The following is a 26,340-nucleotide window of genomic DNA, read 5'->3' on the forward strand; positions in this document are numbered from 1 at the left end:
CAATGCTGCTGGGCCAGGCCATGGTGGGGACACTGGTGCTGCCCGAGGGGCCTGAGCTGCTGGACAGGAAGCGGCACAGAGAGCAGGTACTGGACAGCCCCGACTCCAACCTGCCACCCAGCCCCAGCCACTGGCTGGTAGGCGCCGGTCTCGAGCACGATGTCCCCCCGGGTACCCGAGCCGGACACTGTGGGCCAGGCACCGCCGGTGAGTAGAGCCTTGTGTGGTTGTATCTGCATCCGGTGCGTGGATTTGCAGGGCTCTAGCCATCAGGGAGCAGGAAGCCTGGGAGTCCCATTCCCAAGCTTCCAGGCCAACAGCTCCTAAGCAGCCCGGGTCACCAGCTCTGGGGTAGCCCACCAGGCAGACTGACCGGAGCCAGGGCTCCCAGAGGAACTGGGTGGGGAACAGTAGTTCTGGTTCACAGAGAACATCAACATTTGGAGTGGTTGTTCCAAATTGGAGCAAAATCACATTTCAAAATCTCAAAGCCCACCACAAACCAGCATGACCATTCTCCACCCAGCTCCGCTCAGTACTGTTCTCTGCTCAGCTCCGCTCTGTACCGCCCTGTACAGTTCTCCGCCCTGTACCGTTCTCCGCCCAGCTCCTCCGTGTGCCGTTCTCCGCCCAGCTCTGTTCTGTACGGCCCTGTACCGCCCTGTACCGTTCTCCGCCCAGCTCCGCCCTGTGCTGTTCTCTGCCGAGCTCTGTTCTGTATGGCCTTGTACTGCCCTGTACCGTTCTCCGCCCAGCTCCTCCCTGTGCCATTCTCTGCCCTGTGCCGCTCTGCCAGTCTTTGTGTCAGCAGCCGGGATTATATATTCACTTCTGGATCCTCGATGAAAATGTTAAATGGCATCAGGCCTTGTATCAGTCGCTGCAGAGCCCCTCTAGGAAGCCTCCCCCCCATTCGGTGATAGGTCCCCATTGCCAACTACATTTTCAGAACTGTTCATTAGCTGGTTCTTAAGCCATTTAACACAAGCTCTGTTGATACTATGCAGTGCTAATTTTGTAACCAGAATGTTGTGCGATGCTAAATCAAACGCCTAACCCAAGTCAAACGTCTACATAGTTCCCTTTCTCAGCCAAACTTTTAATCTCATCCAAGAATGCAATCTGGTTTGTTGGATCCCCTAGTTTCATAAAACCATGTTGACTGGCATTAATTGTATCCAGGCCTTTAATCTTTATCAGTTGAATCCCCTACCAGCTTTTTTCATTATTTTGCCTGTAGCGAGCCAGGAGCGAAGGCAGACCCAAGGCAGAGCAGCACTTTGACGAATGGAGGATCTGAGCCTTCAGCGGAAAGTGGAGATGGTGTCTTGGCCAGCCCTTCAAAGCCTTTCCCCTTTCCAACCAGCATCACTTCGGTCCTGCCTGGATTCAGCAGCTCTTCATCCAAGAGCTGATTTCCTGCAGGCGTTCTGATGTTACAGTCATGGCGATGGTTGCATCCGCTGAGAAGGAGATGAGTACCTGAGCACCACTGCCCCACCGCATATCTTTCTCTCTCTCGGTGAAAACAACAAGGAGTCCGGTGGCACCTTAAAGACTAACCGATTTATTTGGGCGTAAGCTTTCATGGATAAAAAAACCCACTTCTTCAGATGCATCTAATAAATAAATAGACCCAAATAAATCGGTTAGTCTTTAAAGTGTCACCGGACTCCTTGTTGTTTTTGTGGATACAAACCAACATGGCTACCCCTGATACTCTCTCTCGGTGGTCTCTTGTGGATACCGCAGAGAAGCGGGGATAGTATGGTCCCATGCAGCCGAGAGCCTTCAGAGCGGAGGAGCAGTTACCCATCACCTGCTGGAGAAGAACGATGGGAGCTGCTGTAGTGCTGGACCATCTACTCCCGACATGTAATTTAGTGTCTCACTGTGCCAAAGGCTGGAGAGACGCCCAGCAGCACCAGCGCGGGGATCTTACCTGTGTCCATGACTATAAGGACACTGTCTTTTAGTGCCGCTAGAGCCATCTCTGTGTTGCGCCCTGGCCTGAACGGCGAGACATCCAGGCTGCTGGCTGACATCCCGTGTGGCTGGAGCTTGGTAACCAAACACCCTCCATTAAAGTTTCTAATTTTGAATTCCTCTGGTGGTAACATCCAGCCATTGGTTCTTGTGGTGCTTTTCTTTGCTAGATCCAAGAGCCCTTCAGTGTCTGGGATTCGCCCCACCTGGAAGTGCTGACACTGTGTGAAAGGGTTGTCTCGGGGCCGTGTACAGCTGCCATGAAAGTGACCAGAGATGCTATGGTGGGAGCAGGGCATGTGGAAACAAGAGGAGGGGCCCCTCTGAGGAAGGGGAACCGGGAGACCAGACAGAGAGAGGGAGCAGTCACAGGTGGGTGGTCAGAGGCAGGGAAGGGGGAAGCTGCCGTGCTGACTGATTGGACAACGTCATCACCATTAGTGGCGTGGCCCAGGGGTTAAGTCAGGATACAATGTGTGTCCTGAAGCACAGACGTCACTGTTCCCATCCTCAGCCAGTGCTCCCTGGCTCCCCATTCATCTTGACATCCAGTTCTCCAAGCTGCCCTCTCTGCGCTGGTCCGTAAACTTGTTCCAGCCTCTCCCCAGGCCCTCATCTCCCTCCACTCCCCTTATGTAGCTCTGGGTTCCTTTCCATCCATTCACACTCTCTCATCCACTGGTTGGCTCCTGCCACCTGGAGCAGCCTCCCTGTCCCTCCACCACCCTGGCTTTCCATCTCCTTTCAGATCTCCTCTGTAAATGTGCAGCCCTTTTGCCATTTAATATCCCTGCCTCCTTCACTTCATGTTTAGCTCTAGTTAACTCAGCAAAGCCCTGGGACGCTGTGCGTGCGACTCTGTGTGCGACGAGCATGGGGGATGATCAGTTTTATGGCTGCTTTGGTTTCAAATTTACAAACTTAAGGCTGGTCTCCCTCTGTGCTGAGGATCTTCCCCCAGCCTCCATTCCACTAACCACTGGCTGGCTTAGACAGCCATGCCAGGTGCTGCTTCTCTTATACACACAGCATTACAGCTGGAAATGTAGACAGTAGCAGGTAGGACAGCAACCAGGACAGGAGCTCATTGTGCTAGGCCCGATACACAAACATAGGAAACTCTCCCTGCCCCTACCAGCTAAAATGACTGAGTTATTAACATATTAAATACCTCAAAAAAAGTGATGACAGGCTGCCGGTGTGCGGAGGCCACTGCCTATCATGCTGATGAATATTGTCTCTGTGTTTCCTTGTATTCCCCCATCGGTCTGGCTATATCCATCAGCTGTCTTTTACATTAGCTTGGAAGCCATTTGGGGCAGGGACTGTCTTTTTGTTCTGTGTTTGTACAGAGCCTCCCACGGTGAGGCCCTGGTCTGTGACTGGGGCATCTACAAACTACAACACTACAAATACAATAAATAATAAAACTATGAAGCTCCAAAGGGGCATCACACACAGCACCAGAGCTGGGATCAGAGCTCTTCCATCTTTTGTCCGTTTCCACCCTGGGTCCGTCCTGGATCCCCCCCCCCCCCCCGCAGTTTGTGTTAAAGCGAAGCGATTTGCATGCTAAGTCCTGCTGTAACAAAGAGCTGCTTGCCCACCCATGCTGCTCGTTCTCCGCCGGGGCAGAGGATCTGTGTCCTCAAGGACACAGCCTTGAACAAGAGCCACGGAACAGACCAAAAAACAAAAAAAAATTACACCGCAGTCTGACCTTTGATTGTCCAGAAAGAGCTGCCAAACTAAATTGCACTCTGGGCTCTGCTCCTTCCCACTCATTACATCAGGGGTGGCTCATCAGAGATTCTTTTCTGGCTTAGTCAGAGAGCTCCCGACCTTGGTGAATCTCATTCAGCTACAGCTCCGTCTGTGTCATTAGCTCTCCCTGGCCGTGAAAGGGGCAATGCGGTGACACTCAGCACTGCTCCTGGCAGCCAGAAACAATAGCAGAGGTGTGTTACTCCCATCCTGAGTGGGGTCCATCCACCCGATCAAACAGGGTGGGAATTGTCATCTCCGGGCAATCAAATGAGGAGCAATGCTTTAATACCAGCTCGCACGTGGAAAGGTCAGGAGGGCAAACGGCCAGTTCGTCATTCCTGTCCCAAGGCCAGTTGGGCCACTTTAAAATGGAGAGTATCTGGCGTGCCGTCGTCCGTTTCCACATGGAAAGCTCGGCTCCGCGCTGCGTTTACGGTTTTTGTTGTCTGCCTCGCTCCTGTTGCTGTCGGGTTTTCTCCTTCCCCCTTCTAACACCCAGGAGCAAAGGAGAATGGGAACTGCACTTGAATTCCCCAGAGCCCTTTTCCTGGATGGCTGTGCACAGAACACGGGCTGTACCCTTCCTGTCTTCAAGGACACAGCCAGGAGATCTCCGCACCAGATGAAGCTGAGCTGGCTTTTGTTTGGCTCTGGATGCTCAACAGATGGATGTTTCAGAACAGCAGCCGTGTTAGTCTGTATTTGCAAAAAGAAAAGGAGTACTTGTGGCACCTTAGAGACTAACAAATTTGTTAGAGCATAAGCTTTTGTGAGCTACAGCTCACTTCATCGGATGCATTCAGTGGAAATGTAGCTCACGAAAGCTTATGCTCAAATAAATTTGTTAGTCTCTAAGGTGCCACAAGTCCTCCTTTTCTTTCAACAGATGGATGGAGGTGATAAATAACTGAACCCAAACTTGCTGCGATCATTCTTGCAGTAGGAGAGCTAACCGCGCTGTCTATGTCTCCCCCTGCTCCGCCTCACCTTCTGCGCTTCCCCTTTCATTCTACTCAGCCCCTTATGCCTGAGTTCAGGGTCACCCCATAACCCAAGGTTTGCGAAGAGGCTTGTCCTGCTCACCTATGCTACATAAGTGCAAAGCATTACAATATGATGGCCCGTGTGCCTGAGTGCCGCTGCCCTCTGCTGGACGGAATCAGAACTGCTCAGCTGTGTATCAGAGGCCCCACATTGCTAACAGGGCTTCTTTATTAGTCACTGTTTGTTCTACTGAATAGGGTGACCAGATGTCCTGATTTTATAGGGACAGACCCAATATTCGGGGTTTTGTCTTATGCAGGCGCCAATTACCCCCCTCCTCCTGTCCCAATTTTTTACATTTGGTATCTGGTCACCCTACTACTGAAGCACCTGGGAGCCTCCGTCAGGAACCAGGCCCTCATCGCGCTAGGCGTTGTACAAACACAGAACAAAAAGCCAGCTCCTGCACAAAGAGCTGACAGTCTAGCTCCAGTGCTGGAGGTCTGTGCTCCCAGAGCAGGAGAATGAGTTCGGTCCCTGCCGTCCTTGTGATGGCGCAAGGAGCCACGCAATCCTCCTGTGGGTGCGTTACAGCATTAGTAACAGAAGCAGAACCGCGTGAGACTTCTACTCTGCCCCCAAGCCAGGATCTCTCTCTCTCATTCCCCCTCTGCCGTGTCTGATCGTTCTGAGCTGAACAGGCCCGTTACTCTGGAAAGCTAGCGTAACGGGGGCCAGGCTGAGCCACCCGACTGCCCGTGCGAAGGAGAGGGGGTGGGCAGGTGAAGAATTCAGAGTGACAGCTGATCGTGCTGGGGTCGGCTCATGCAGGGATGCTCACCTCTGCCGGTGGGTCTGTGGGCAGGATCACAGCTACGTGCCACCCTTCGACTGTGCCTATGAACCAGGCTTGTGCCAGCTGCCTGGCTTCACCTGAAATACCCTCCCTCTTGCACCACAGTATCAAGGCTCCCAGCCGCAATCCCCAGGCTGGACCCAGTGCTGTTCTCTCCTCCCTAGCCCTTGTGTCACGTTCATGGTTCTGGTCCCACGGGAGGGGCAGCAGGCCCGCTGTCTGCTCTGGGCACGTTTGCTCTCCGGGGGCAGCCACAAACTGCCTGAACGTCCTTGCGCCCCCCAGGGGAGCGGGAGACGCCGAGTCACTGCAGGAGCAGACAGGGAGCAGCTGTGCTGTCAGATGGCCGCTGCTGCTTTCCTCTGCCGCCAAGCCATTGCCACCGGCTGGCACCCACACTGCTCTCCCCAGCCCAGGCCAGGCCAAAGGGCGGCCCCGCGCTGCTGGCTCGTGGTTGGCGTTACAAGGCCGCGTTGGGCAGAGCGAGAGTGGGCAGCAGGGAAAGCTCTTGACTCAGCCAGCCAGGAGGAGCGCCGACCGGGCAGGGCCGGGAACGCTTGGCCTGCCGCTTCTTGCACTGCCGGGTTGGTAACGGAGGCAAGGCTCCGCCTCCAGCCATTGCAAACACCTTCATCTGGGCCCAAGTGCTGAGCTCATGTCTTCCAGGGGCATGTATGTGTTAGAAAACCCCTTTCATCTGCGCTGGGACACGGAGCAATCGCCCGATAGATGCAGACGCACAGGGGAGAGCGTCACCTGCAGTATCAGCAGCTCCTGGGCTTTCCTGCGGGGTCTCCCATCCAAGTCCTATTCTGCCTTGAGCCTGCTTATGTTACAGGTCCTGACAGTTTGGCTTTGGGCCATCAGCTTACCACTGTAAGGTTAAAGTCGTGTAGCGTTGCAAGTAAAGGCACGGTGAACTTTTCTTGCAGGACGGCTTCCATCCAGGAAAACTGCATGTGGCTATTTCCATCAGATGAGTTTTCTAAACCACTGCTTGCCCTGTATCTGCTCAGTTATCAATTATCTGCTCAGTAATTACTGCGATCTTCAATCCAGGCTGCAACCACAACTGCTTTGACCCATCAGCCGCCCGGCTTCCCGAGAGCCCTCTCCTGGGACAAGACCGTCACTACCGGGGCAGAATGCTGTTGGGGTTACCCCACCAAGATGAGGCTGAAGGAAAATGGGGGTCCCCTCAGTCTGCTTCTCTTTGTGACTGAGCCTCTAAACACCTTGCCCCATTCCTGTCCAGTGCGTTAAACCCACGTTAACAGAATGGCGAACCTGAGATTTAACACCCAAAAAGGGGGGCCTGTTAAGTGCTCTCAGAGGGGCCCCAGCTCTGCCCTCTTGTGTGTAGTGTCCAAATGACAACAGGGGTTCTGTTGTATTGCAGCTTGGCTAGTGAAGCTTACTGTTTGCTAATGGTGAATTTCATCCAAACACATACCACTGCGTAATGGTGTGGCATTGGCCACTGGCCATTTTCCCTGTGGGACAAGACAAGTGACTGGCGAGAGAGGTCTCTGATTTCAAGACAAGCGGAAGGAGTTTAGGGAAGGGAGAGGGACTCAGATGCATCCAGCAGGGAGCGGACAGGTACATGCTTGAGTCTGGATGGGAAGGTGTGTGGGGAACTGAAAGTTTGTTGTATTCATGGCTAGCCCTACAAAGTGATCTTCTCTTCCAGAGCTGCAAGCTCCTTGCCGTGTTTCTGATGTTACAGTCCCATCACCATGGTTGTATCACTGCCCTCTAATTAAATAGTGAATGTAAAACCAAGTTAAGAAAGGTTTCAGAGTAGCAGCCGTGTTAGTCTGTATTCGCAAAAAGAAAAGGAGGACTTGTGGCACCTTAGAGACTAACCAATTTATCTGAGCATAAGCTTTCGTGAGCTACAGCTCACTTCATCGGATGCATAAAGTAGAAAATACAGTGAGGAGATTTATATACACATAGACCATGAAAAAATGGGTGTTTATCATACACATTGTAAGGAGAGTGATCACTTTAGATGAGCTATTACGAGCAGGAGAGTGGGGTGGGTGGAGAGAAAACCTTTTGAAGTGATAATCAAGGTGGGCCATTTCCAGCACATTTCCAGGAGTTAACAAGAACGTCTGAGGAATAGTGGGGGTGGGGGGGGAGAAATAAACAAGGGGAAATAGTTTTACTTTGTATCATGACTCAACCACTCCCAGTCTCTATTCAAGCCTAAGTTAATTGTATCCAATTTGCAAATTAATTCCAATTCAGCAGTCTCTTGTTGGAGTCTGTTTTTGAAGTTTTTTTGTTGAAGAATAGTCACTTTTAGATCAGAAATCGAGTGACCAGAAAGATTGAAGTGTTCTCTGACTGGTTTATGAATGTTATAATTCTTGACATCTGATTTGTGTCCATTTATTCTTTTACGTAGAGACTGTCCAGTTTGACCAGTGTACATGGCAGAGGGGCATTGCTGGCACATCCTTTTCTTTTTGCAAGTTAAGAAAAAGTTCAAGGCCTCTCTCTCTCTCTCTCACTCACACTCATTCACCCTACCTTCCCTCACTGTGATGCTGAGCATTATGGTGCATGGATGCCACCTTCAGGAACTGCATGGGAATTACATGGATATTAAGGAGGACTTGTGGCACCTTAGAGACTAACCAATTTATTTGAGCATAAGCTTTCGTGAGCTACAGCTCACTTCATCAGATGCTGTAGCTCACGAAAGCTCATGCTAAAATAAATTGGTTAGTCTCTAAGGTGCCACAAGTACTCCTTTTCTTTTTGCGAATACAGACTAACATGGCTGTTACTCTGAAACCAGTCACCACAAAGATACCCATGGCAGGAGTGGGAACTCAGTGGGTCAGTCCCTAAAGCCTGCACCCCAAATGGGAACCAGCACAAATTTTCTGGCAGTTTTCCTTGTGCTGAGCTAGGATGCTCTGAGCTCAGCCTGTGTTTCTCCAGCCGTGAGGGTGTAAATGAGTGTCAACATCCGAGACAGAAGCTGCATTTTAGAACATAAGAATGGCCACACTGGGTCAGACCAAGGGTCCCTCTAGCCCAGTGTCCTGTCTGATGACAGTGGTCAATGCCAGGCATCCCAGCGGCAATGAACAGAACCAGCAATCATCAAGAGATCCACCCTGTCACCCATTCCCAGCTTCTGGCAAACACAGGCTAGGGATGCTCAGAGCATGGTGTTGTACCCCTGCCCATCCTGGCTAATAGCCATTGATGAACCTTTCCTCCATGAACTTATCTAGTTATTTTTTGAACCCTGTTATAGTCTTGGCCTTCACAACATCCTCTGGCAAGGAGTTCCACAGGTTAATTTTTTTTATCTTTGTTCTTCTTTTCTCTCCCCCTTTTGTGTATGTCCAACTTTTTTTGTCTTTTAAGGAACAGGATCAGAGTATAACAACAGCAGCTCCATCCCATCTCAACTATCAGTCCCTGTCCCCTCCCTACACACACACAAGGACAATTATTAACATCTAGAAGACTGGCAAACAAGGGAGTTGCTTTCTAAAAACTTCCTTCAACTAAAAGGAAAGGGAGCAAGGGATGTTAAAATGAAAACATTTTGAATGCCTCAACAGTTTTTCCTTCTTTTCTGCATCTTTACAAAAAGGTGAAAAGGATTTTCAATGGTGGGTTTGCCATGGAGCTAAGCAGGCTGAGGTCTCTGTATGCAAAACCCCAAAGCCTGTTAACCCAGTTACTGTCCAACATTAAAGAGTGTTATCTTAAACCTTTGACCCCATCTATTCTAAGTTGATACAACATAACACAGGAAGTCTGTGACACAGCAGGGAATTGAACCAGGGTGTGTCTCATCCTAGACTAGTGCTCTAACCACTGGACCATCCTTCCCCTCTAGACACATACATATTGGACAGTATGTGTCACTGCCTTTTAACGGATGACATCAGGAGTGCTCAACAGTGTGACATGGGCCATATACTGCTAACAGCTAACAATAAGTCTCCCCATATCTAACGTGTTAGGGGCCTCACTTTGGGAGCAGAAAACAATCTGAGTTCTACCCTGCCCTGTGAAGTTTTTTCTTTCCTTCTGAAGACCCTAAGCACCTTCTGTAAACCTCCAATTAGGGATGCCAGGTGTCCGGTTTTCGACCGGAACACCTGGTAGCAAAGGGACCCTGGCGTCTCCAGTCAGCACTGTGGGCTGTTAAAAGTCTGGTCGGTGGTGCAGCAGGGCTAAGGCAGGCTCACTGCCTGCCCTGCCTTTGTGCAGCTCCCTGGAATCGGCCGAAATGTCCGGCCCCTAGGTACAGGGGCAATCAGGGAAGCTCCGTGTGCTGCCCCTGCCCCTAGTGCTGGCTCTGCAGCTCCCATTGGCTGGAAACTGTGGCCAATGGGAGCTGCTGGGGCGGTGCCTGCGAGTGTGGGCACCGCACAGAGCCACCTGGCTGCGCCTCCCCCTAGGATCCAGACATGCCATCCTCTTCTGGGAGCAGCAAGGAGCCAGAGCAGGCAAGGGGCCTGCCTTAGCCCCGCCGCACCACTGACCGGGAGCCACCTGCGGTAAGCACCGCCTGTCCAGAGCCCGTGCCCCGAACCTCCTGCCCAAGGTCAGAATCCCTTCCCGCACCCAAACTCCCTCCCAGACCCCACACCCCCACCTGTTGGGTCTCCAAAGTTGCACGGAAGCATTAAAATACTGATTGGAGCTGGGTGAAATATTTTGATGTTTTGATTGAAAAACGGGTGGGGAAATGTTGATAAAATTGTTTCCTGCTTGCTGACCAGCTCTAATAAGAGTCTCGCTGAATTTTTGCAATATCATCGTACCTTTGCTGTTCTATTGGGTTTTGCAGTCTCCGTGCTTTCACCCTTTGGAAAACTCCGGAGCAGGAGTTGGGTGTGCGAAGGAAGGGGTGGCCCTTGTAATGGGCTCCCTTAGTGCTAGAGCATGGATCACTACCATGTGACCATGGAGTAAAGTCTGTTTCCTGCAAACACAGCTGCGTATCAGATGCTTATTCCAGTTCTCTGCTCATGTTCTGCCTGCCATCTCATTATAGCTGGAGGTTTCTCCTAAAAGGCCCAGCAGTGAAACAGTTAACAAAGTTGCTATTTACATAGTCACAATTATGGGACGGCGACCTGTGGTGCTTATAGTGCCCATATTTAAAAAAGGGAAGAAAGAGAACCTGGGGAACTACACCCTGTCAGCCTCACCTCAGGCCCTGGAAAAATCATGGAGCAGGTCCTTAAGGAATCCATTTTGAAGCACTTGGAGGAAAGGAAGGTGATCAGGAACAGTCAACATGGATTCACCAAGGGCAAGTCATGCCTGACCAACTTGATTGCCTTCTACAATGAGATAACGGGCTCTGTGGATATGGGGAAAATGGTGGACATGATATACCTTGACTGTAGCAAAGCTTTTGATACGATCGCCCCCATATCATGGAAGGTGTGCTGTGTGGCTGCTCTTTATCGCCGGGAGAGAGCTCTCCCAGTGACAAACTAAAACCACCTCAAACAAGGGGCAGGAGCTTCGTCACCGAGAACATGACTCCTGCCGATGAAGCTCTGTCCACACCAGCACTTTTGTCGTGAAGCGGGGGGGGGTCACACCCCTAAGTGACAAAAGTTTTAGCGACGAAAGTGCCTGTGTAGACGTAGGCTGTGCGTCATGGACCCAAAACAACAAAAGGATCAGCCTTAAAATCCTCCTCTATAATCACAGTCACCTGTTCTGAACATCTCTTCAAACAAAGAAATTAAACAGAGCATCCCCTGGGCTCAGCCTTCTGCTCAGGCCAAGTCTGGGCCTGAGGCCTGGCCGGCACAGTTCAATAATCAATGGTATTGTCCACTAATTCCCAGGGATGCCACCAGAGGTCACTGGAACATTTTCTTTTTTAAGGCAATTATTGTAAATCATTGTTTTCAGCGGAGGAGAACCGACTTGGGAAATCAGTGTGTGACTAAGCTCTCCTGGGGCCTGGTCAGGAAAGAAGATAGTAAAAACCCTTTGGATAGGTGTGATGTATAGAAAATCAGCAATTTGGCTCACCGCTAGGAGAGAAGTAGGATCAGGATATAGACTGATGACGTAGAAATATGTGCACCAGATGTAAGACCCCACTAACCTAGTTCCTGAACTGGCTCTCTGTTTACAGGAAATTTAACCTGGCCTCCCCTGCAGGCGAGGGGCGAGACACCTCCGCATTCGGTGCGAGTGCCATTATTGGGGTGAATGTACGTAAAGCTAGCGCTCCACTCCTGATCAGCCCCCTCCCATCAGTCCCGCCTTTTGGGCCAGTCTCTCTGACCTCTCCTGCTTGATCACTTGCCTTCAGACTGAACTCATGGTGTATCAGAAGCCCTCTCCTGGCTCCTGCCACTGTCTGTGACTAGAGCTGGCGGGGGAACTAAGTTTCACTTCTGCAAACTGTTTCGATGTTTTGGAAATATTTTCCTTCCCAGTCAGGATGCAAAGCCGATGCCCCAGCATCTTTCTTGGAAGTGAAATCCTGCCCCATTTCATTTCAGAAACACCAAAACTGTCCCCCAGCTATAGTTTGGTGTTTCCAAAATCAGACGCGCTTCCTGGATGCCCTCTGATGGAAAAATGTTGCATCTGAAAATTTCTGACCAACTCTGTCTGTTACTATTGGCATCCTCCCTGCCACAGGCCGGATGCCATCTGCCTGCCTTGCCAAATGTTCTCGTGGGTTTAACCCATCCCTCCCCAAATCCCTTTCCCAGCACATGAAGGTCAGGTTGCTTGCCCTCAATTTCAAAGACTGCCACAGCTCTGCTCTTCTCATGGTGCCCTCTGCCCAAGACGCCAGCCTTGATCCCTAGTTTTCCCATTTCTTGCAGCTGTGTTCATCCTCCTCCTACATAAAGCATCCTCCCTGAACTGACCTGTAAGGCCACACTCCTCTCTTCCTCAAGCCCCACCTTTGCTGTGACATGTACAAGAAGCCCAGCCAGCTCATTTGGTCTGGGTTCTATCTATCTGACTTAGGTACTTAGATAGCCCTCATCACATTAGTGTCTGAGTCCCTCCCAGTCACTGCTGTACTTGTCCTCACAATGGCCCTGTGAGGCAGGGCCGTGCCATTATCCTCATTTTATAGACCGGGAACTGAGGCACAAAGAAGCAAGTGACTTGCCTCGGGTCACACAGGAAGTCTGTTGCAACCCCAGTCTCCCGAGTCTCCAGCCTGTGCCCTAACCATTGGGCCAGCCTTCCTCTGGGTTGAGGCTCACTGGGGGATCCCTGATATTAATTTGTTATGTATCTATTTGGATTGGGTTTTTTCCCCTCTCTCTCTTCCCGCCTTTCTGTGTGGCTTCTCATCTTACACTGAGCTCTTTGGGGCAGGATCTTGTCTGTGTGGGCAGCACCTATCACCGTGGGGGTGCAGCTTGTCTGCAAAGCCCCCCTAAAGGTGTGTAGCTATAGAATGCGCTAAGGCCCATTTGGAATCTGAGTCTAATGTTCAACCCCCTCCCTTCCCACCAATGACTCGAAAGTTCAGGATGTGGGGAGCCCAGGGGTTTGCTCAGAAATTTGGGTGAGCAGTGAAATTGGATTGGGGATGGAGGTTCAGTGCCTGACACCCTTCCGCAGTTCAAGGTGGGTTGGTTCTAGGGTTTGGGGCTGGGCCCATCTCTAGTTTAAATTAAGGTGAGAGCTGGATATGTCTCGTGAAGCTCAAGATTGATTTATTTGTTAAAGCTCACTGTGCCTGGTTTATCTGTAATGCGGCCAGAGAGCTCGTGGTGCCTCTTGACTCGTACGGAAAAATTCTTTTTGTTCTTTCCCTTCCCAGATCTCCACGTCCTTAGACCATAAGCTCCTCCAGGCAGGGACCATCCCTTGTATGTCTGGAAAGCACCTGGCACATTGTGGCCAGACAGATAACTACCAATAGATACATGCAGAGTGTCCTGGGCTAACTGCCCAGAACCCTGCTGCTCATCATGGCAGGTCAGACCGCAGCTCCCGTCTCACTCGGCAGGGCTCTCTGTCTGCTCCTTTGGAGGGAGGTGAAGCGGGTCTACTTGCCATAAGCAAAGAAGGGAGGTGTGAAAAAGATATTGATCGAATGCAAACCGCTCTCGGCTCTTTCTGCGTGCAACGGCTGTGAACGTGGATACGCTTTTCTAACTTGTTTTACAATGGAGCTTGATACAGTGATTAAGAAGTTTGTATGATGGGGTTGCCTGACACAGGATGTCCTTTCCAGTCCTATGGCTTGAATTCCTGCCTCCCACCCTCTCCTCCCCATTGAAATTATAAGCCCTGGGAGAATCTGCTGCTGTTAGATCACGTGGGATCCTGGCAGCTTTTTCATCAAAAAATGCCCAAGAAAATGGTTGGCGGGAAATGGCTTAAAACCCTTGACTCTGAACCCAAGTGCATGTGGGCAAATTCAGCTCTTGGAGGGTGACATCTTGGGCCTGTCTCGAGCAAGAAAGGCCAAGCCGCAGCAGTAACTCTTCGAATCCGGCTCACTGTAGGATGGTGATGAGACGCAATCCTCACGAGAATGAGTTGCGTTTTTCCTACCTCAGGCCTGTGAACTTGACTGAATTAAGCTCCTGTAGGAAAATTGATAAAGGCAGCTTTTTAACGGGCAGAAAACCCAACCCCCACCTCACCCCCCTGCAGGAGGCTGATGTCAAGGTAACCGGGACACAAAGGAGGAGTTAGAAAAGTTTAACCAGAGCCTGAGCTGAAAGGTCCCTCTGATTGGAAGAGTCTGAATCAATAGAGAATAGGGGGGAAAGAAAGGGGGGGGGGCAATTACCTCCTACCAAGAGAGAGCAAAAGAAAGAGAGATTGACATCAGTCACTGCCTAAGACGCCTTCTCCCAGCACAGCCGAGGAGAGCAGAAATATGATTCCCTACAAGGAGCTGTGCAAGGACTGACCTTGAAAAGAATCTGAGTTGGGGGAAGAGAAGGAAAATGTCCGAGAACAGTTCGTCTCTCAGCCCCCCAGGATCGTTCGCCTCTGGCAGCAGGGTGCTGCAGCTGGCCACCAAAGGGGAGTGGATCACCCTGGAGCAGACCCTGAGAGGCATGGACAAGGGGGACCCAGCCATCTCCCAAACTGACCAAGTAAGTAGCCAACAGCCAAGAAGCTATTTCAGCGTTGGCTTGTGGTATGACAGATACAAAAGAATAAATGATGTTATGATGATTTTGGGGGGCGGTGGGAGGCAGGGAGGAAGGGGAAGGGCTGGAGTCACCGGAGCTAATCATGGTTCTTTCCAGTGCGTAAATGGTCAAGTGCCTTGGGAGCCAGGGGTTTGGCTCTGTCTGCGTCATCTAGTATTCACCCTTGCTGGAGGCAAAGTATTCCACTAGCTGGAATAGGCGGGTAAATCCTCTCTTACCTGCATGAACTGACGACTCTGCTCCCATTCTCCTTCCTAGCTGTGGTTCACGCTGAATGGCTTCTCCTTGTTAAGAACAGGGATATTTTAGCCAGTGGCTTCACTATTATTGTGTGCATGCAGGACCACGACTGAGATCCCGGCCCCATTGTGCTAGGCGCTGTGCAAACACATAGTGAGGCGGTCCCTGCCTTGAAGAGTTTCCCGTCTCAATAGACATGGCAGATAAAGGAAGCATTACCGCCCCTGTTTTAGAAATGGAGAGCGCAGGTGAAGGGAGGTTAGGTGACTTGCCCGAAGTCTCACACAATGTCTGAGGGAGAGCCAGGGATTGAACTTGGATTTACTGAGCCCTAACCCAGAGCCTCAGCCACAAAACCAGCCTTCAGTATGGACAGAGGAGTAGGAATCATTTAATTGGATAGCGTTTGTGAACCATCCCGTCCAAAGGGGGCTGTCTGTTGGAGTGCTCCACATATGCTGAGCAGCGCTGTCTGAGCCACCCAGCATGGAACGGTCCTGGAGTCTTGAGCCCATGCTGCTAACTGGTGCCACTAGCTGTAGAGGGCATTTAGCCATTCAGGGTCGAGAGCTTTGGGCTTGGATTTAACCTTCATCTACCAAAGTAGGCCCTGATTTTTTGTGTGTCACTGCGGGCCCTGTAACCCTGGGTGCCTCACAATGCTTTGCTCTTGTAGCTCCCAACCTGGGCCACTCACAACCAGCCTACAAGCATGCAGGTCACACCCGGAGGGCCTGTGTGCTAGACAGCCCTGGTACAGCAGTTCTGACCCCAGCAGCCTGTCTGCAGCTTCCAGCAGCCTTGGATGCTACTTGCAGGGTGACCCCAATGCAATCCCAGTCCCGAATTGTCCCCAAACCTTGTGCTCTGTAATTTCCACCCTTCTACAGGACAGTTCAGAGAAATAATTTGATTCATTTGCTCCTCTAACCAGACACAACACCCCAGCTGGCCACATTAACTGGAGTTGACACCCATTGGAGTACAAACCCAATGCTGTTGGTTTAGATGAACAGCAAGAACAAGTTTATGAACAAAAGAAGATAGGGTTTTAAGTGAATTCAAGTATGAGAGAGAAAATTAGAAATGGTCACCAGCAACTGAAAGTGAAAGCACGCCTCTAAAAGTCTCAAACTTAATCTAGCAAGTTTTGGTTCAGGGGTTTGGCAAGATGGCTTTTGACACCTGTAGTCTGCCAGCAAGATGGTGATGGATCCTCCTCCTCTTCCAGAGGCATAACAGCACAGATGCCTTTGTCATTTTAGGTGAAAGAGAAAACATGGGGTTTTCTGGCCCTTTCTTTGACAGTCTGGTGAACCTTGGAGTCTTCTGAAGGTTACGCCTCAAAGTAAAGTTTATTCAAGCAGTGAGGAAAGCAACATGGAGTCTGGTGATGAAGGAGGCTCTGCGCCCTTTCTTCCCCCATTTATGTTTGCTGAAATGCAAATTATTCTGTTTTCTGTCCCCTGCTGCCTTGATGATCCCGTTTGCTACTTATATGTAAATTGGGGTAAACACGCATCCCTTTGTTTATTCTAGACCTGCTTTAAAATCTTTTGCCTAGGCAGGGCTGTTTTTGAACATGTGCTAACATAGTCATACAGGGGGAATTCATAACTTTACGTATAATGTTGCTCCCTACTTTTCACCACTATATTATTCCCTAGCGTGTTGTTAGTTTTCAGTTGACGTCTCACAAGGCATATTTTGTATAAAGATTATTACAGTAGTGTGCAGCGTGTGAATAAAGGGGTGCTTTGGGTCACACTGGATTGCACAGGGTTTACAGACCTGGCTAAAGAAAAGAAAAGCCCCCAGAGACACGCCTGAGGCATGCCTGAGGCAGAGTGCTCCCTCAGGAGGGAACAGGATGGCCAAGCTGTTCCAGCCCTAAAACAGCTGCAATCTAATGAAACTCCAGGCCTGGGTAAAGACAAACCCAGCAGTTCTTACAGTCCTGATTGACTCGGCTCTAATCTCAAACTGGGCCAAATAGAATCGTGCTTGAGTAGTTCCATTTTCACCTCTTGGAAAGATCTCGGAAGGTGGGTTTTGAGGGTAATTGTTCATGTTTAGACAGCACAGTGTGGGCTGGGACCCTTGCTACCCGAGATCTTAGCCTTCCTCCCCATGCACCAGCATGGCAGCTGGGGTCAGGTGCTGAAGTGGTGGTTGCCTGAAAGGTGACCTTTCTAGGAAGAAATGAGCAGCAATAGTCCGTGATGACTCAGACATCTAGGGACTCAGTCAGCAATGCCTGTCTTGTCTCCTCCAGGAGTCAGGCCTGACCCCCTTCATGATCGCGGTGAGAGAGAACAGGCTGTCCATTGTCGAGAGGTTGCTGGAGCTGGGAGTGAATCTTTCAGACCAAACTAAGGTAAGAGACCACTTACTATCTTGCTGTCCATAGCCCTGATGGGAATAAGTGGAGCAAGGAGAGAGAGATTCATGTTAAAGGACTCCGTACAGTATGGAGTTATGGGCTACGTGACCACTAGGAGGGGATCTGATAATTGTTTGCTGATAGTATTCTCATTCATTGTTTGTATTACGGTACCACCAAAGTGAGGTCAAGGTTCCATCATGCTGGGCGCTGTACAAACACCTAGTGAGAGACAGTCCCTGCTCAGCGAGCTGAATAGCTACATAGGCATGACAAAGGAAGAATTGCGATCCCCATTTTAGAGGTGAGGAACTGAGACATGGAGAGATGAAGTGATTTGCCCAAGGGCACACAGCGAGCTTGTGGCGGAGTTGGGATTTGAACCCATGTTATCTGAGAACCTCCCCAGTGCCTTAACAACAAGCTGAGCCTTTCATCTGACAGCATGTGAATGAAATAGACATGGAGGAGGGAGAGGAATTGTTTATGGCAAAGAGCAAGGGACTGAACCTGAGCTTAGGAAAGCGTATGAGGAATATCAGGAAATGTTTCCTAGCGTTACGGTCTATTAGACATTGGAAGAGCCTCCTAAGGAAAACTCCATGGTATGAATCATCTAGAACTGGACTGAATTGAGCAGGGAGGAGTGTTTGTGATGGGAATAATCCTGTAGTAGCAGAGATGTGAGTAAGCAATAGGTCATTTTCATCTCTAAAGCCTATGGTTAAAGGAGTCTGGCAGCTTGTGCCAGCTGGAGGTCGTCTGGTCCAAGGCACTGGCCTTTATTTGTTATGTATTTGTGCACAGAAATAAACATCTGTGTACATCTATAGACATGCTGAGGAGGAGAGAAGGTAAGGGTCCATGATAAATATTGTGTGGCTCTGCAATTTGTTACTTGGGACTCCCTTCCACAGCGGTGGGGTGTCTGTGTCTTTTTTAAGCCCAGATCATGTCTGGTAATGTTTTGGGTATTTAGTTTTTCAAATGTTTTTGCGAAAGGGCCGCAGTTCACCTGCTCAGCGGGAGAGGGCGCTATGGTCTGGAAGGCTGGTGGACAGAGAAACAAAGGGCCAGACTTTCAAAGGTATTTAGGCACCTAAAGATGCGGATGGGTGGTGTGACGCTTTGGGGGTTCACCCAGACCAGTAAGGGGTTGTGTCTCCATCTGCCCTGTGACCCTGGGTGCTTCTGTGCTGGGAAGTTTCGGCTCAGGGCCCTGCCACCAGCAGCCTGCTACTAGCACAGTGACCTCACCCTGTCTTCCACCAGCCTGGTGGCTCCTTGTAGGGTGACGCCTACAGCCCTTCCAGTCTGGAGTCTCTGTCAAGCCATCCCCTCTGTATTGTCCAGCCCCTCTCACTGGGCCCTCACAGAGGCTACCCAGTTCGCTGCCTCCAAAGAGCCAGAGCTCACACCAACCTGATAGTTCGGCTGTGGATGTTACCCTTCACTTTCATACATAGCACTGAGATGGGCTTGTAAGAAAGCCACCCTACTTTTATTAGCACAGAACATAGGTTGAAGGGCTCCCACAGAAGAGGGAAACAGAGAGGAAAGGTTACAAATAAAAACAACAAAATGTGCTTTCTTGTGACTCAAACTTGAATTCTAGCAAGTTGCAACCATTGCCTAAGCAGTTTCCTTATCGATCACAATCCCTAGTCCCCAAACCGGGGCACCCGACTGTCCCAGGCTTGAAGCGTGCTGTAGCCTATTGTCCCCTCAGTGATGGAGGCCGAAATGGCTTTTTGCTTCTGCTCATGTTTCCCCAAACTCATTGTGTTTAGTCCCTAGAGTCAGGCTGATCTGCTGTTCTTCCCTTCCCATCCCCCTGCTGACTTGTATGTTAATTGGGCTTCCATTGTTTTGATTCCATAATGCTTAATTTCCATTGGGGGCCGGCAGGTAGCTGCCTTCCCTCGTCTCTGGGTGAAAACCCGTTCCTCCCATCATTTGGTCCCAGACTTTAAAGCATAATATCAGTGAGTGTCCAGAGTTCCTCATATCACGTAAATACACTCACTTCCCAATTACATTTATCACCCCTGCATCACCGGCTTTCCTAAAAGACCTTACCCGATACACTTTCATAGTACAGGAATAGTGTGTACAGTCAGTTGATTCAATTGCATATTCTTTGGGGTTCAGCCCCCCTGTTCTCCCCCTGGCGTGTCTGGACCCTGATTGTCACAGATTTTCAAAAGTGCCTAGGCATCTTCCGCTAGGCATCTGTAGGCACCCAAATAGCTTTACCACTCTGGCCCAGGCCCATTGTCATGGTAGATTTTGCCCTAGTATGTGTCCTGCTGGACACGGAGTCTGATCCCCTGTAAACGGCCTTATCAGCACACACTCCCAACAGCCACTGGCCAGGGGACCAGTCTGCATGTGAGGTAACTGCAAGGCCACCCTTTCCCATCCTTCCCTACCCCGGGCCAGGAGAGAGCTTTCCTGAAAGTGATCTTGAAATGCCTGAGGAGCTAATCTGGACCTGTCATAAATATAAAGGGAAGGGTAAACCCCTTTGAAATCCCTCCTGGCCAGGGGAAAGCTCCTCTCACCTGTAAAGGGTTAAGAAGCTAAAGGTAACCTCGCTGGCACCTGACCAAAATGACCAATGAGGAGACAAGATACTTTCAAAAGCTGGGAGGAGGGAGAGAAACAAAGGGTCTGGGTCTGTCTGTATGCTGCTCTTGCCAGGGACAGAACAGGAATGGAGTCTTAGAACTTTTAGTAAGTAATCTAGCTAGGTATGTGTTAGATTATGGTTTCTTTAAATGGCTGAGAAAAGAATTGTGCTTAATAGAATAACTATTTCTGTCTCTGTATCTTTTTTGTAACTTAAGGTTTTGCCTAGAGGGGTTCTCTATGTTTTTGAATCTAATTACCCTGTAAGATATCTACCATCCTGATTTTACAGGGGGGATTTCTTTATTTCTATTTACTTCTATTTTTTATTAAAAGTCTTCTTGTAAAAAACTGAATGCTTTTTCATTGTTCTCAGATCTAAGGGTTTGGGTCTGTGGTCACCTATGCAAATTGGTGAGGCTTTTTTTATCCAACATTTCCCAGGAAAGGGGGGGTGCAAGTGTTGGGAGGATTGTTCATTGTTCTTAAGATCCAAGGGTCTGGGTCTGTAGTCACCTAGGCAAATTGGTGAGGCTTTTTACCAAACCTTGTCCAGGAAGTGGGGTGCAAGGTTTTGGGAAGTATTTTGGGGGGAAAGACGCGTCCAAACAGCTCTTCCCCAGTAACCAGTATTAGTTTGATGGTGGTAGCGGCCAGTCCAAGGATAACGGGTGTAATATTTTGTACCTTGGGGAAGTTTTGACCTAAGCTGGTAAAGATAAGCTTAGGAGGTTTTTCATGCAGGTCCCCACATCTGTACCCTAGAGTTCAGAGTGGGGGAGGAACCTTGACATGGTGGCATAGTGGTGGGATTAACCTGAAATCATTTTGAGATCCAGTTGAGATTTTTTGAACTAGAAATACAGATTTTAAAAAGAAATTTTTTTTTCCTTTGGAAAGGAAGTCCAGAAAGCAGTTGAAACTGAAAGCAGATTGTTTTTTCTCTGCTTTGTGGCCAAGCAGAGACAAAAGGGGATTATCTTGTGAATTGCAGGTTTTCTTTGCCTGGAGGCAGGGTACTTAACTCCTGCAGGGAAATTCACAGTCTTCCAACCCAGAGGTTTTTTCTTCTTTTCTTCCTAAAAGTAAATAGGGGGTGTGTGTTCTACCCATTTGCTTTTTCTTTGGGCTGGGTAAGCAGGTTTCCAAGTAGTTGGAGGTTTTTTGCTTTAATTTGGGCCCAGAGCAGAGACAAGGGAATTGTCTTTTTCTGTAGGCTGACAGTCACTATCGGAGAATAGGTATTCTATTCCAGCACAGCAAAATTTTACAACCACGTTTTGTTTGTTTATTTCTAAACCTCGGGTGTAAAGTTAGTTAAAAACAGAGAGGTTAGAATGACCAAATCCTCAGCTCGACTACAGCTGGAATTAGCCAAATTTCAGGCTGAGGAAAAACAAAGGGAACATGAAAGACAGATAGAACTCATGCGGCTGGAGAAGGAGGTACAGGAGGCTGCCCACAAGAGGGAAATGGAGGCAAGGAAGCATGTGGAGGAGGAGAAGGAAAAAGAGAGGAAGCATGTGGAGGAGGTGGAGAGGATAAAGGCCCAGCAGAATATACCAACAAACCCTAGCAATCCTTCTCCAGGTACCACTTCCCATCCCAGAAAGTTCCCCACCTACAAGGCAGGTGATGATACTGAGGCCTTCTTAGAAAACTTCGAAAGGGCCTGCCTTGGGTACAACATCTCTACTGACCAATACATGGTAGAGCTGAGGCCGCAGCTCAGTGGACCCTTAGCTGAGGTGGCAGCTGAAATGCCTAAAGAACACATGAACAAGTATGAACTGTTTAAATCCAAGGCAAGAGTCAGAATGGGGATAACACCCGAGCAGTCTCGTCGGAGGTTCAGAGCCCTAAGGTGGAAACCAGACATGTCATTTACCCGACATGCCTACCACATTGTGAAACATTGGGATGCCTGGATATCAGGAGCAAGTGTTGAATCTCCAGTAAATTTGCCCTTCCTAATGCAAATGGAACAATTCTTAGAGGGTGTTCCTGAGGAAATAGAAAGATACATCCTAGATGGGAAACCCAAAACTGTAATCGAGGCAGGAGAGATTGGAGCCAGATGGGTGGAGGTGGCAGAGAAGAAGAAAACTGGTTGCAGTTGGAGCGGAGACCAGAAGGGACCACCCCAGACCACACCCTATTACCGGGGGCCGCCCAAAGCCCCACCTACCTCCCAAAGAACCCTCCAGACCCCTTATCGTCCCACCACCCCGTTCTCCAGCAACCCTCCTCGCCCCAGTGACCCGTCAGCTGGACGATGTTTTAAATGTAACGAGCTGGGGCATGTAAAGGCCAACTGCCCCAAGAACCCCAACAGATTACAGTTCATTGCACCGGAATCACACCAGAGGTCCACAGGCCCAGATACCTCCCAGATACCCTTGGAGCAGAGGGAAACTGTGAGTGTGGGCGGGAAGAAGGTCACCGCGTGGAGGGACACCGGAGCACAAGTGTCAGCTATCCATGCTTCCTTAGTGGACCCCAATTTAATCAACCCAGAGATCCAAGTGACGATTCAACCCTTCAAGTCCAACTCTTTCAATTTGCCTACAGCCAAGTTGCCTGTCCAGTACAAGGGCTGGTCAGGAATGTGGACTTTTGCAATCTATGATGATTATCCCATCCCCATGCTGTTGGGGGAAGACTTGGCCAATCATGTGAAGCAGGCCAAGAGGGTGGGAATGGTCACCCGCAGCCAGGCTAAACAAGCCGTGAGGCCTAGCTCTGTTCCGGAAACTTCTATCAGGACCCAGTCAGAGGTGATGGACCCGGACCCCAGGCCAATGTCTGCAACAGCAGTAGTGGATCCAGTCCCAGAGACCCAGACGGAACCAGTCCCAGAACCGGAACCAGCCAAACAACCAACACCAGACCCCGTGCCAGCACTGAATCCAGTACTTGCAACCTCAACACCAGAGGGCCCCACCGAACCTGAACTGGCAGCAGCCGATAACCCTACACAAGAGGCTCAGCCGGAGCCTGAATCCCAACATAGTGCACCAGCGGAGAGCGGTTCACAGTCAACAGAAACAGCTCCATCCCCTATATCGCTTCCAGAGGGACCAAGCCTAGGTCCACAATCCCATGAGGAACTGATGTCTCCAGCATCAAGGGAACAGTTCCAGACCGAACAGGAAGCAGATGAAAGCCTCCAGAGAGCTTGGACAGCGGCACGGAGCAACCCACCGCCTCTCAGCTCTTCTAATCGATCCAGATTTGTTATAGAAAGAGGACTTTTATACAAGGAAACTCTTTCTGGTGGACACCAGGAAGACTGGCATCCTCAGAGACAGTTGGTAGTTCCAACTAAATACCGGGCCAAGCTCTTGAGCTTAGCCCATGATCACCCTAGTGGCCATGCTGGGTGAACAGGACCAAAGACCGTTTGGGGGGGTCATTCCACTGGGAGGGAATGGGCAAGGATGTTTCTACCTATGTCCAGTCTTGTGAGGTGTGCCAAAGAGTGGGAAAACCCCAAGACCAGGTCAAAGCCCCTCTCCAGCCACTCCCCATCATTGAAGTTCCATTTCAGCGAGTAGCTGTGGATATTCTGGGTCCTTTTCCGAAAAAGACACCCAGAGGAAAGCAGTACATACTGACTTTCATGGATTTTGCCACCCGATGGCCAGAAGCAGTAGCTCTAAGCAACACCAGGGCTAAAAGTGTGTGCTAGAGAATCAGAACTCCTGACTCCCAGACCAGTGCTCCATTCACTGGACTACACAGCAGCCAATAAACAAGCTCAGAAATAAAAATGTCAGAGAAATGTGAGTGCATAATAAATAGGAGTCTCCCTGCCCTGAGCTATCCCAGAGACAGAGAGACGAGGGAAATGACATGCTGTGTCTCACTCAGGCAGATCTAGCACCAGGTTTAGGAATAACGGCAAGCGTTTACCAAGCTTGATCTCTGTGTAATAATGTCACAGCCTGTTGAGCAGAGAGCAGCTAGACAAATCCCCTCTCAGCTGACATTTGTCAGTATCAGCCTGAGTGATCTTCCAAAGCTGCTCCGGCGAGAGTCCTTCATGCCTAATGACGAGCTTCTTACTGCGTCAGCACGGAGCTGTCGTCGGTCAGGAAGATGCGTTGGAGGCATTTCTTCTGCCACGAGGACCTTCAATTGGCACCACGGGCCTGGGAGCTTTTTTGTAGCAACAGTAAATCTTGCAGTCCAGCCTTAAGTGCTGCCTTGGAAGGAGATTTCTCTTGAGGTTTGCACAGCCTTGATGGGGAAGAGGGGCAGCGAGAACCATTTCTTGTAGTATGCGGGAACTAAGGGAGGGCTGGCGGTAACGGGCTACAGGAGCTGTCGTCTTGGATACAGTCCAGGTCAGAAGCCTTTCTCAGTCTCTGTGAGAAACACCCCCATCCTCGTCATCATTCAGGCCTGTAACCTGGACGTCCTCTTCAGCTCTTCTCTATCTGTGGGCTTGCATCCAGGCCATGTCCAATTCCTGATGCTTCTTTCTGCATCACATCTCTAGGATCCAGCTTTTCCTCTCTGTCCACACGACGAGAGCCATTGTCTAGGCCCTCCTCATCTTACGACTCACCTACGGCAACTTCCTCCCCTCTGGCTGTCACAAAGCTCATGAGAGACGATGGGTAGGGTGGGGACAGACCAGGCAGGGCCTTGACCCTGAGAACACGCGAATGGCTGTCGCAAAGATCCTTTTCCTGGCTTGTTGCTTTGGCCATATTACCCCTTAGCCTGTGAGGTCTACAAAACACTTGACAGTTAGGCCGCTGCTGTGCTGAGATCACTGCCCATCATGCCAGCCACTGTGGTCTCATTGTGTCCCTCATCTGTCCACCTGTCTCCACCTGTTCTTTATAGTTGTACATTTAGATTGTAAGCTCTCTTGGGTGGGGAATAGCTATCTGTTCTATGTTTGTGCAGCCCCTAGCGCAAGGGGGCGCTGGTCCTTAGGTGCGATCATAATATACATAATAAATAATAGCAGCCAACATGTTTTTACAGCCCAGAGATGTACTAGTCCTTGACCACTCACCAGGAAACAACAAAATGCAGCCAGCCCTGTGGAGTAGGAAGCAGAGGCTCACTTCAGAGCCAAGGTTCCCCTGGGCCAGCCTGAGGATCTGGGCTCCCCCTACTGAGGGCCTCGTTACTGAGCCCAGCTTTGCCAGGTCCTTAGGCAACAACCTTAGCGGCTGTACTACGGTGGGGCACTGAACCGCTACCCCTCACCAACAGCCTTAGTGCTGAAGGCCTACAGACCACAGAAGCCATGACTGGATGGACGGGCAGCACTCTCATTGGGTACCTGGACCATATAAAGGCTCCAACAGGAAGAGGAAGCTGTCTGAGCAACGGACCGTTGCCTGCTGACTAAACTGCCTCCCCTGGCCCTACCTTGTTGCCCCTGCTGACTTGCCTGACCTCCCCTTCCCAATCCACCGATCCTGCCCCTCAGACTGGGTCTTCCAGCTACTGACCGCTGTGAGGACTCTGACCATTGCCCCAGACTCCTTCTGATACCAATCAACAGCCCAACTACCCCAGCACCCACGCACACTTGACTATTGCTCTGGGCCCTTCCCCTAGCCGTCCTCGGCCACCAGGCATTACATGAGGTTATTCTTGGAGTGTCTCCCTCAGTTTCTCCTTGCTTTCCCTGCTCTCCGTTTGCTCCCTCTCTCTCTGTCACCACCTTTGCTCTCTCCCACCCAGAACCACCCAACTTCCCATTGCCCTATTCCTGACATAGAATCAGAGAAATGTCAAGCTGGAAGGGACCTCAAGAAGTCATCCAGTCCAGCCTCCTGCACTGAGGCAGGACCAAGGAAACCTAGACCGTCCCCGACTGGGGTCTGTCCAACATGTTCTTAAAACCCTCCAAAGACGGGGATTCCACAGCCTCCCTTGGAAGCCTCTTCCAGAGCTGAACTCCTTTTATAGGTAGAAAGTTTTTCTTCATATTTAACCTAAATCTCCCTTGCTGTAGCCTAAGCCCATTACTTCTTGTCCTACCTTCAATGGAGAGCAACTGATCACCGTCCTCTTTATAACAGCCCTTAACGTATTTGAAGACTGTTATCAGGTCCCCCCTCACTCTTCTTTTCTCAGAGGTCAGGTTTTATAAATTTTTTATCTTTTGTGTTGCTTTCCTCTGGGCTCTCCACTTTGTCCACATCTTTCCTAAAACGTGACACCCAGAACTGGGCACCATACTCCAGCTGAGACCTTATCAGTGCAGAGTGGAGCGGGGCAGCTACGGCCGCTGTCTTACACAAGGGAAACTCCCGCTGATACATTCCTGGAGTGATAGTCACCTTTTCTGC

At 50.2% G+C, this 26,340-nt stretch overlaps 1 protein-coding gene across 6 annotated transcripts in view; it reads left to right on the plus strand.

The window, feature by feature from the left end:
* Positions 1-14,380: 14,380 nt before the first annotated feature.
* The window catches only part of LOC125632890 (uncharacterized), a 79,023-nt gene continuing 67,063 nt past the window's right edge, over positions 14,381-26,340 (plus strand). For 3 of the 6 annotated variants that reach the window (XM_048841763.2, XM_048841766.2, XM_048841767.2), the window contains exons 1-2: positions 14,384-14,703; positions 17,279-17,380. In XM_048841763.2, the coding sequence (XP_048697720.2) occupies positions 14,551-14,703; positions 17,279-17,380 (255 nt within the window). In that variant the 5' untranslated portion in view covers positions 14,384-14,550. Of the gene's footprint in view, positions 14,704-17,274; positions 17,381-26,340 lie in introns of those variants that run through there. The other 3 variants (XR_007355442.2, XM_048841764.2, XM_048841769.2) reach the window with 3 other exon arrangements.

Source organism: Caretta caretta, chromosome 2 (genome assembly GCF_965140235.1).
Source record: "Caretta caretta isolate rCarCar2 chromosome 2, rCarCar1.hap1, whole genome shotgun sequence".
Taxonomy (NCBI): Eukaryota; Metazoa; Chordata; order Testudines; family Cheloniidae; genus Caretta; species Caretta caretta.